The sequence below is a fragment of the Trichoplusia ni genome, unplaced genomic scaffold (genome assembly GCF_003590095.1).
Source record: "Trichoplusia ni isolate ovarian cell line Hi5 unplaced genomic scaffold, tn1 tig00000762, whole genome shotgun sequence".
NCBI lineage: Eukaryota > Metazoa > Arthropoda > Insecta > Lepidoptera > Noctuidae > Trichoplusia > Trichoplusia ni.
The window spans coordinates 1-11,522 of record NW_020800063.1 but is presented as its reverse complement, the minus strand read 5'-3'; the positions used below and the strand labels follow the sequence as shown (position 1 = coordinate 11,522).

Genomic DNA, 11,522 nt, shown 5'->3' with positions numbered 1-11,522 from the left:
GCATTTCTTTTTTAGACTTATTTGGTTTTTGACGGTAAGTGAAGTATTGCTTCAAACAAGTTTTTATCATTGTTTGGAACTAATATAAAAATATATACATGATTTATTTACAATGGCCACCTATTTTCGTGGCAAAGCAAATAGCTTCAACCCGCGACGAGTGCAACGGCATGATGATAATAATAAGTCAGTCTCTCACCGACTAAAATCACCCCGGGCCCGTTCATCTGTCTGAGCTGGGTCACAGGCTGGGCCAACCGTGTAAGTCACGTCTGACCGTCTTTTTTAATTCGCATGCCCGGTACTCACGCCCAGCATTCGCGTCTTATCAATAAATCAGCAAAGATTTTTTAAGATCACTGCTGCACATAGGCCACCAGTAATTTACACTTTATACTCACATTGGTTTATAATTTGATAACCTATTAAATGAAACTAGGGAATTTGATCATAAATGTTTATATTTTTAAAGATTCTTTAGATAACATTTTTAATGAATAAATTGTAAATAACTTATAAATTATTTAACTTAGTATACATTATTTCACACACAACATAAATAACCGAATTACATACCCCGGTTCATAAAAACTCGTATTAACTTTCGTATTGTATTTTTTTAACTATTATAATCAAATGCAGTCTAGTATCAAATTAAATCTCTTTTATTCTTTAAAGTCACTCCTCATTTCCCATGTCCCAGTTTCCCTACGATTATTTTCTTCACTGTTTTAAGCAAGTGACAGCTACTTTTAAATAACCTTGTAAATTCGAAAACACATTTTAACCCTCGACCTTCAACTCGGCAGTCACTGCTACAATTATCGCTTCTTCTTCTTCTTAGCGAAGTCAGGATGATTGAACCCTCGAGCTTGCAACAATTCTTGTACATTATGACACGCGTAGTAAACATTATCCATCGCCGCGTCAGTCAGCATGTCCACATTACATTTACCTTTCGACTTCCCTTTCTTCTTAGACTTCTTCTCTTCTTTCTTACTGTCTGCATCATCTTCTTCCTCTTTCTTTTCCTTTTTCTTTGCTTTTGGAGGCATTTTATTAAGTTTCTTGTTGTTTTCAGTTTGTTTCGCACCCTTAGCAACGGCGGAAACTAATATTGATTAAACAAAGGCTGGATTGTTTGACGGAACTACGTAAATTTATTACTTGTTGAGTTAGGCTCCTGAATATGTTACACGGTTTTGTATTAACAAGCTGTTTCGCTATATGAATATTGTAATTTGGTAAATGTTGCTCCTAATGATCAACACACTGTGTACTTAACACATTGATTTTACAGTATTTACAAATACTTACTTTTTAACTACAGCTTACCAATTCTTCACTCGCATTACGCGTCGTCGTAATGTTATATTTGTGAGTTTTTACATTCCATTATTATTTCATTATGCCTTAATATTTGATTTAAGTGCATCGTTTAGATAAAATAACGTTACTTTATACCACAGCCTGTGATAGGTTAAACGTAGCTAAAGTACTCGAGGCTATGCAAGACTCCGATGATTTGGAAAAAGACACATTTCTGAAGTCATTTTCCAAATTACCGGAGACTTGCATAGCTTCGAGTAATTTAGGTACCCTTCAAAGTCACAATGTTACCTTGTTCTAGGTATAAAGGACTAACTACTTAGCTAACGGTTATGGGACGGTCTTGGCCGGCTTCCAGTGCACCTTAGACGGAAATATACGACACGTACTTGGGATTTTGCACTGTCCTTGCAGAATTTGTTTCGATTAATTATTTAAGTTATAGCTTAAGAGATAGTGGGAGAGTTGTTTCTTAATACACTATAGTGTTTAGTTCTATAGTTAATTTGGATTGTCTATGGTGTATACCAAGAAATATCTTTTTTTCTTTTCACTACGTTTTTAATTATATTCTTTGATTCAGGCGTACAAAAAATACAATTTAGTTTGTAAGAATTTAATTTACTTATAGCATCAATATTTACATAAAATATGATTAAAAAATACATAAATGCAAAAATATGACAAATTTTTAATGCGTTTTTATAAATATCCTTCTCTACACATCCCAACGCAGCCTTTAAAAAGGTTTACGTTCAACAGCTCCACATAGTCAGGCGCTTCCAAATACATGCTCTTATGTAGAGTTCTCCAAGTTAAGAGAAACTTCTGTAATTCTCATTAAATGGAAACATTATTTAATATTGTAAAGTGGTTCCTTCAACACATGTTCAACTTCTACTTTATGTAGGACTGATGCACCCACTGCTGGTGTCGGAGCTTCTGATCGGCCGGCGTATATCAGCTGAAACAATTGATAGAAAGAGTTCGATTAAATTCAACTGCAAAACTATGGTACTCAAGGTAAAGTCTAAATCGTGTTTTTTTGAAGTGTTTCTATGTAGGTGCATTATATTTTCTGAGCTGAAGATTTAATTACGTTCTCATGTCCACTTTCTGTGAGTAACTTAATCTACATACCTTATGATAAATATTAAAGTAATTGGTGTATTATGACTCGATGACAAGTAGCTTTTTTATATTTACTGAATAAAAATAATACAATAGTAAAAATACAAATAAATAATTATAATAAATCATTAATATGACAAGGTGCAAGTAAAGTTACTCACGGAAAGTAAATATAATTAACATAACAAATACAAATAAACATTTATATTTCGTAAAGTATACGTTTACGAAATCTAAATGTCAGAAAGAGACGACAATATATCTCTCAGGCACTCCCAAATCTCTTGGACGCTATCTTGACGCTATTATTGCCACACAAACTTCAAAATCCAGAGGATGAATAACTTTTCTACTTACTTTTCTACCAAGGAGGTTCTCAAACCGCGGCTGAACAAAACTCCAAGCTCCCATATTTCGGTGTTCCTCCTGACTCCATATGAACACTGGAAGTTTCGTTATCCGTTAGCGGTTCGATTAATTATTAGTTAAGTAGATAATGAGGGAATCACGTAATATACTAAATAATGAACTGTATGAAAGTGAATAATTGAATGTACTTGTGATTCGAAAATCATGGATGATAAGTTTATTAACTTTATATTTTATTTTTGGTTCGCATCTGTGAATGGTAAGTGCAAGTTAATACTGGCGAGTTATGAAATCGCTTAATTCATTATATAAGCGACAATAGCAGTTGAGGGGTTCCATAGATAACCCCCTAATAAAACATGGGGAAATTTTGTGCTTGCCGTGTCCACAAAGCTTTGAGGAAGGCGCGGGTAGCGCGGTGAGCCCCATGTACAATTTGTTCGCTTGGTTGAACGTCACAGAATCTATTAGAAAGTAATCTATATGGTATCCTATACCACTATTCTTGTAGTGTCTAATAGCATTACCTAGTCTTTTTCTTAAATCCATTCTTAGTTACCCACTTTAGTTTAATAGGTGTTCGAATGTTACTTACTCCTTGCATTCCGGAACTTGGCCAGCTCAGTCTGTAGGTCCGGTAGGGGGAAGGGAGCGAGACTCTCGACCCTCACGATGGCAACATCATCGATGTTAGCCTTCACTCTCTCCTTGTGCAGTTCGTAGTAATGTTTCCCACTTACTAGGATCACACGTTTTACTTTCAGCGGATCGGGCAAGGAGTCACCTAGAAAATAAGGTTAAGAAGAAATCTTTAGAAGAAAGCGAGAATACTTATTGCTGTATTTTTTTTGTGAATAATATAAAAACATTTTTTTTAAAGGATATTTTGTGCCACATTTTGGAAGGCATACCTACACACATAAATAAACTACAGTAGTATAAAAATAGGCGAGTAAAAATTCATAGAACGAATCACCGACAAATACATATTCTCAGCAATGTCTATCCATTATTTGAATTTTCTTAGGTTTATTTATTACCTGACCACGTTATAAATAAACCCATATAAAGTACCTGAATGAGATAAAACAAAACAATCGAGCATCATTTCCCCTATCTGAATACATGCTCAGCTTACACATATTTATAAATCAACTTGTTTTTCTGTTCCTCGTAATTTACGAGCCTATTGTGTTAATTTAGCAAAAAACTGGAGCTTTTCTTTCGGGACAAAACTTCGAAAAGATAGATGAAAGAGGATTTCCCTTGAGCCTAAACTAATTTTGAAAGATATTTTTGTCTTACATATAAGAACATAGCCGTTCAACGACGGTAAACAAAATAACCTACATATTTTAAATGGCTATGTATCATATATCTTACTCATAGAAATTTATCATACACAAAACATAGTATCAGTCTTACATCTACTGAATCTCAAAGGTTAATTAAAAAAACTTTTCAGATTTTGTCCTCAGGCAAAATCTCAAAGGCTGTCTAATCTATAACTTGAAAACATTATTCTCAAAATATGGTTCTGTTTTTTAACCCAGTACCAGTATCAATATAATCGTTTTAACAGGTGATTGGCACTATACATACCTATCACGTTCTTGAAGTGAGTTCGTGGTGCGAGGTCAGAAAGCGGCGACACAGCATCAGCTAATCGCAGCAATACTTTTGGAGCTACCACTATTAATGGCTTCCTGTAATTACGAGCCACCTGCAAGAACAATATACAGTCTGTACCTTCGTGGTGGCCTTGGCAAGCATTGCAACAAAGGCAAAGAACCAATGTACTAAATTCCTCTGATAAACGGCGAGGGAAAACATCGTGAGGAAATCTGGATCCCAAATATTGGATTCTCAAATCACCATGCCCAAAATCTTCTTTATACGCTACGGGAAGAGACTTGTGCCAAGCAGTCAAATTTATATAGGCTGGTATTGTATTGTGTATTGGGAAGGGTTTCATCTAACTTGCAAAAGAAAGAAAGATAATTTTCAGACAGTGTTGTCAAACAAAAAACATTTGAGAAAATACAAAATGACGATATTGGCAGCTATATCGTAAAGTTTCCTGTTCTGTTTGTTTTCGAAAATTCGCTGCGGTTTCCCGTCTTATTTTGATGTTAGTCTGGAGATAAAAACATTAATCTAGCCATTGAATAAAAAATACAATCTAATTACATTTATTAACGATAATTAATTTAATTTCATCCGACCACATAGATACCTCAAGTCGTTTTAAGAGTTCCTTATGTTCGCGACACACAAACTAAACCTCTTAAGTAAATGAAGTAAAGTTTGATTCAATAAGCTGGAGTTCTGGCTTGTTCCACTGTTGTTCTTTGAACATTACTTTCACAAACACTTTAAGTTACTTATACGCCTACCCAACACATACACTTACTTCGCGATAACAAACACAAATATGTACTTATTTTAAGATTATCCTGAACAGTAACAAAGTGTTTCAAATTTTGGAGTCTAGAAGTACTTAACAATTCTTTGTAAGTTACTAAAAAGATAAAACAAATAAAAGTGTTGAAAAGCAGCCCATTATAATTTAGAGATTGTTAGTTGATTCGTAGAACTTTAGACAATATCAGGCTAAAGAATAATTGTTCTTCAAACGAAGTAAGATTTGGTGCAACAATGTTTCTTTTTGACATGATTTTATTGCTATAGCAAAAAAACTTAGCACGTAGTGCGCTATTGTTGTATGGTAAATGGCCATTAAAAAAGTGAAAACCAAATTCAATGTGTGAAGAGGTTATATTTTTACTCGACTAGCCTTCCTCTAGTGCTTTAAACATTTTTTGTTTGGAAAAAGACCTTTGGACAGCAGTGGTACATTTACCATCCAGTATTATTTATTTATGACCTAAAAACCAAATCATCCTCATGTATCCATACCTGTCTCCTCAACAAATGGAAGTACTGCGCCGGCGTTGTCGGGTTAGCAACGTGAAGGCAAACGTTATCAGAGTCAGGAGCGGCTTCGCGACTGTCTGTCAGTTGTAGGAACCTCTCGAGTCTACACGAGGAGTGCTCGGAGGCGGCTCCGTCGTATCCGTGGGGAAGCAACATTACGAGGCCGTTGCTGCGAACCCATTTAGCTGGAAGGAGAGGAATGTTAGGTTTTAAATTTGACATTAGTTATTGATGATACATTGTATCTGTCATAGGAAATCGAAATCAAATTTGTCTTTGTGTAGAAGGCAGCTCGCTGTCTTTCTTCTAAAGTGACGGTCTAGCTTCAAAAACTCACAATAAAGATTCACAAATGAAACTTTTTACATTTTTCCTTCAATACCCCATCTTTTTCCGTGCATTCTCCACTAAAACTGGTTTCAATGAAAATAATTGTAAGCTGTTTGTACGTGTGTAATGACTAAAATTGACTCGACATATTATGCCAATTTCATTGAACACACTATTAATTGTTCCAACTCATGAAATGACTTACGGATAGTCTAGTGGTTGAGGTCACCACCTAACCCAATGAGCTCGACGTGTTGCGATTTTGATCGCAAGCGTTTGTGTGATTCACGAGTGCTTGATCTGTGTCTGGGTGTCTCTAAGCATATGACGCATCACAAGGTTTAAATCAGTTAGTGAGTGAGTCTTTAAAAAAACTCTGTTTGGCATACGCTAGCCATATAAAACTCAAACCCAAACTACTTTACTATTCCAGCTACTCAAGTTACGCATAAACTCTACACTATTTCCATTCTCGAGCATGAAAGCTTTGAAGCGAAAGTTCATGAAGTTCAAATGAGAATGGAAATCCAACGCTTCAGCTTTCTGACTTCACATGCATTACCCAGATTGACTCCGAAGCGCTTCGGTAAGTAACGCGACTTCCTGTATCCAACGATCTAAGTCTTACTTAAAGTAAGTAAGTACCTACTTAAAGAAGCCGTTATATGTATTTACTAGTTGCTTTAGTAGGTGTACGATCAAACCCGCACAATGTAGTAGCTTACATTTTATTTTGGCATATACTCAGAGAAACTCATGTACAGCAGATAAGAAAGTACTGTTAAGTTATTGATGTCACAGTTCATTCTTTATACTATAATAATGTTTTTACACATCGATGCAGTAGCGTGAGCCACTTCACTAAAAACCTTGAAAATACGTACATTCTCCCGATGCAACAAAAGCGTCCACTATAATCTGTGCACCGTTGTAGAAGTCACCGAACTGTGCTTCCCAGAGGCACAGATTATCTGGACTGTCGTAGGCCATTCCGTATTCAAAGCCCAATACTGCCTCTTCAGATAAAATCGAATTTGCTACCTGAAAGGAGAAATGCGCTTGTAGGATAACAGCTATTGTCATTCAAAGACATTTGGTATATGCGACTAGTCGTCTCAGATTTGTCTAGTTTAGAATATCTTTGTTAAAGCATAAAACACAGGTAGGAAGGACAGGTAAGGATCGGTTCAGGTTTAGTCAGTAACAGTCTAACACTACCCGCTCCCTCCCCCGAGGAGTTGGGTGTCCATGAGGATTCCCTCGACTAACCAAAAAAAAAGGTTAACTGTAGGTACAAATATAAAAAGCATGTGTTTTCGTTCATTGATTTGTACCGAAAGTATTTACACGAACCGATTAATCATTAAAAGACTAATCGTATATATTATATTACAGTTTTCCTTTACAGTGAGCATAAATCCAATAACGTGTGGTGTTCATTGTTCGAACTCAACGTATTGTTGCAACGTACAAAAGGATACCTATTGATTCCAGAAATGATAATATCTCTTAAGCATTATTGGCTGTTACGAAAGACAATAGAGTAGTTTTGGTCTATGAAGGTCCCTGTTCATTATACCAACCTGTGACTGTTATACTGAAATTGTTTAAACAGAGAATATAACAGTGAGTTAAGATACGTAACAAATACCTAGTTTATCAGTAAAAGTTTATTTTCTAAGAAACTTTTGTGTTCCAAAGCTTTGGATAATTTCTAAGTATTTAGGTATACTAGACAAGTACGTTCTATGCCTAATGCCTTTCCTTTTTGAAGAATACTCTTTTCAATTTTCCATCTTTACACCAAAGGGAACAATAAGACTACTTACTTCAAGAAAAGCCTTCTGTTTCTCATGTATGTGGTTGAGTGGTATCCTGATAGCTTCTGTCTCCTGGTCGACCAGCATCACGTGGCGATGGGAGAAGGTGCCTCTACCGACATCCTCACCGCTCAGGCGGACGTGACGACCCTCCATTAATAACGAACCTGGGAGTAGAATGATGAGGAAAACGTTTACTTTTCATGTTCCTAAATATTGCGTCTGTTTATTGGAGCATAAGTTTAGGAAAGTTTACTCTTTTGTTACTTAATATTATGTTATTTGGTTGAGTATTAAGTTGTATTGGTTTGTTTTCCAGAAGTGTGTAGATTTTGCCACAGAAAACTTGTAAGTCATGTGTCATAATGTCTACTGGCACAAGTTTAGAAACAAGATTATTTATAGTTACTGACGATCCAGTATTTAAAAACAACAGGACTACTTTACAATCCGGATTAATTTTGGAAATGATATTTTACCAAAAAGGAGTATAAGACCAAAATTCCCACAAAAATTACAATACATTAAAATTACTTACAAAAGCGTAAAGAATATGAAACACTGTCTAGATAACCAGACAAGCAATATTAGATATCAATCAGAAACATGAAGTGTTACCAAAAGCCAGAGCCTCAGCTGTCGCCCAATCAATATCCCGGCCCTCAGCCAGTCGCGTCAAACGGTTCCGTACATGTGTCTTGGCGAGATGAGGGTGAACATTCTGGAAACATGACTCTGATTAAACACCTGATTGTCTCTAGACCGTTGTTTTTAAAATTCTCGTAGCTAGAGTGTATATAGTACGTGGGAAGAAGTAATCGAAGATAATATCATAGCTGTGATAGTTTAGAGGTATGAGCGTTGGACTGCCATATCAATAGTCGGTTCGAATTCTCGCATGCCTGAATGTATTTTAGAGTTCGTGAGCTTATTAAAAAGTGATTAGCACATGCTAAAAACAGCGAAGTAAAATATCACAAGGAGAAAAGTAATCTTATACTATGTAAGTTTATGTTTGTCAAAACAAACGGTGGCTTAAACTCTGACACCAGGTTGTACATCAACCATATAAATGAGGAAGAATAATCGAAGATATAATCTTTTTCAAGTTTGAGTTTTCTCAAAATACTGCGTTTTTTGTACATTACTCGTAGTGCATTGAGCTTGAAGTGTTTAATGTAGTAGCTAAATATAGAAGGTCAAGATTCTGGAAGTTTTTGAGGGTCACTTAACATTTTGCTCACATCGGACCGTTCGGAGCATTAGCAGGAACAAGCATCAGTAAATGTTTTTACATTCTATATTTGTGTCTTCATGTCTACCCTTTAAATGAAAAGGTCGTAAATGCCGATGTTATATTGCAATTAAAAAAAAACAAATACATTCAAATAGAATATTCAAACGAAAAGATTCAAAATTGATTTCGGCATCCAATTATTGACGCCGATAAACACATTATCTAAATTTGCTATTACTCTTATATTAGAGGCTCTGCCACCACGTCAGAAACTAATATTATCCACACCTGCAATAATATTGCTTTCAGTCAGTAAACGTTGGGCATACTTGTAGATAGACTCGGTTACCCGTCTAGAATATCGTAATATTTGGAAGCAATTGTCAGAAAATCATTTATTAAACAGTCATCACTTACATCTATACTCTATACTAATATATAAAGCTGAAGAGTTTGTTTGTTTGTTTGAACGCGCTAATCTCAGGAACTACTGCTCCAAATTGAAAAATTCTTTTTGTGTTGAATAGACCATTCATCGAGGAAGGCTTTAGGCTATAAACCAACGCGCTGCGACTAAAAGGAGCTAAGATATAATGGAAAATGTGAAAAAAACCGGGCCGGTATAAATCATAACTTATATCTTCTACCCACGGGGACGAAGTCGCGGGCAACAGCTAGTATTGTATAAAAAATATTGCTATTGTTACCACAATAATAACATTAAATTATAGGTACATCTGTTAGACTCATTTGTTATTTAACTTTCGATCTAAAAACGACTATCTTATGCCAAGGTATAAAACTTACAAAATCTTTAGGAACCGCCACGGAAGCCTGTCCAACCAGCTTTAAAAGACTTGAATCGACTCCAGTATCCCATATCTCCACAGCATTGGGCGCTGCTTGCATATTAGACCACTGTTCTTGATAATAGGATACCTGCAAAAAAAGTATTTTAAACTTTAATGATAATAATATTCAAATTTGTGCTGAGAGGGAATTTGGGAAATGGAAAGGAAAACAGTGATTGTTTATTTCTTGCTTTTGTAATAGAGTGCTCGTAAAAGGGTCTTAGACAAATTTATGCCTTATTTATAAATTCTACTAGATGGAAAAGCTTCTAATAAAAGTTCTTGTAACAGACAAATAAATTCGCTACAAGCTGTGATAAATGGATTTAGATGGGATGAAGATGCTAGAATAAAATACGCAGACAATAAATTATGGACTTAGTAAATGAAGGTTTCAAAGAATCTGATTTCTTTTATTATTTTGGCCATTTAACACTTAAATCAAGCCGCCAGAACTAAATTAAAGGAAGTAAAAACAAATGACACTCGTGTAGAACTCGAGATTGCACTCAGAATGTTAGTCTACCGCGCAGTGGTATCAGACAAAGATTTAAAAGACGATTTGTTTTAGTTCTAAACTGTTGGGAACATTGGCTGGATTAGGTGATGGAAAGAGAAAGAAATAGTGAATGTTCAGATGAAGAACAGAGATGAATGGAATTGCATTGCTCCGTCTACAAATAGTTGTGGATAGACTTGAGAAATGGCTTGGCTGATTATAAAGTAAGTACGAAGTTAGTAAGATATTTCCGCCGAGTAGATAATAGGAATCCCGAATAGTCGTTTTATTTATAATTTTCATGTTTTGAGCTTTGAATGGACCTGAAAATTCAAATATCAGACAGATATATTTAAAATCCGGGAGTTGGACTATTTTTTAAAAGCGAATCCAATGATACAATTGAATGAATCTGTCTAAGCGTTGATAGAATTCAACGGCGTGTCGACAGGTATTTTCCATATTTGATGAATTTTCATTGTAATGGAATATGTAGATTGAATTACTTTTTTACCGTATATAGTTTTGTCAACTTGGGCCGTTCGGATTCTGAAACGATTAAATATAAAGAGTTGTATTTTAAGTTTCAATTGTATATGCAACATACATACAGACGTAAACAAGTCTGTATGTATGTTGTATGGCACCGTAAGTCACATGCACAAAGAAGTGGGTTTGGGGTCGTGACCTCTATAGCTCTCCTATCCGTGCAGTCAAATATTTAGACCAAATAACGTTAATGAAGGAATCACCGTCAATAACTATGTATGTACATGTCAACGGAGTTCGTACTAAATATTCAGCAGCCCTAACTTCGTCTTTCATCAAAACGAATAACTTCATTAAGGAAAATCAATTAGCTACGCTGAGAGCCTGCCTCACCACCTCCTAAATTAAGTGCCGTGTTGTGGAAGTGGGACAGCGCATTGCACGGTGTAGAGCGCTTTCCTTATCCCTCAAAGTCAAGAGTTCCTTTAAAAGTTGATGGCACTGAACAACGTTTTGTATCCTCGTTAAAT

The 11,522-nt window shown here is 35.5% G+C and overlaps 1 protein-coding gene across 1 annotated transcript; it reads right to left on the bottom strand.

The window, feature by feature from the left end:
• Positions 1–2,027: 2,027 nt before the first annotated feature.
• On the bottom strand, positions 2,028–10,131 carry LOC113507165 (probable 2-oxoglutarate dehydrogenase E1 component DHKTD1 homolog, mitochondrial; the record flags this gene model as incomplete). Its single annotated transcript, XM_026890020.1, has 9 exons — positions 2,028–2,293; positions 2,818–2,903; positions 3,425–3,613; positions 4,432–4,552; positions 5,749–5,951; positions 6,981–7,137; positions 7,926–8,083; positions 8,535–8,637; positions 9,961–10,131. Coding segments are annotated over 9 exons (1,299 nt in total), but the record flags the coding sequence as incomplete, so codon positions are not given.
• Between the last annotated feature and the right edge of the window lie 1,391 nt (positions 10,132–11,522).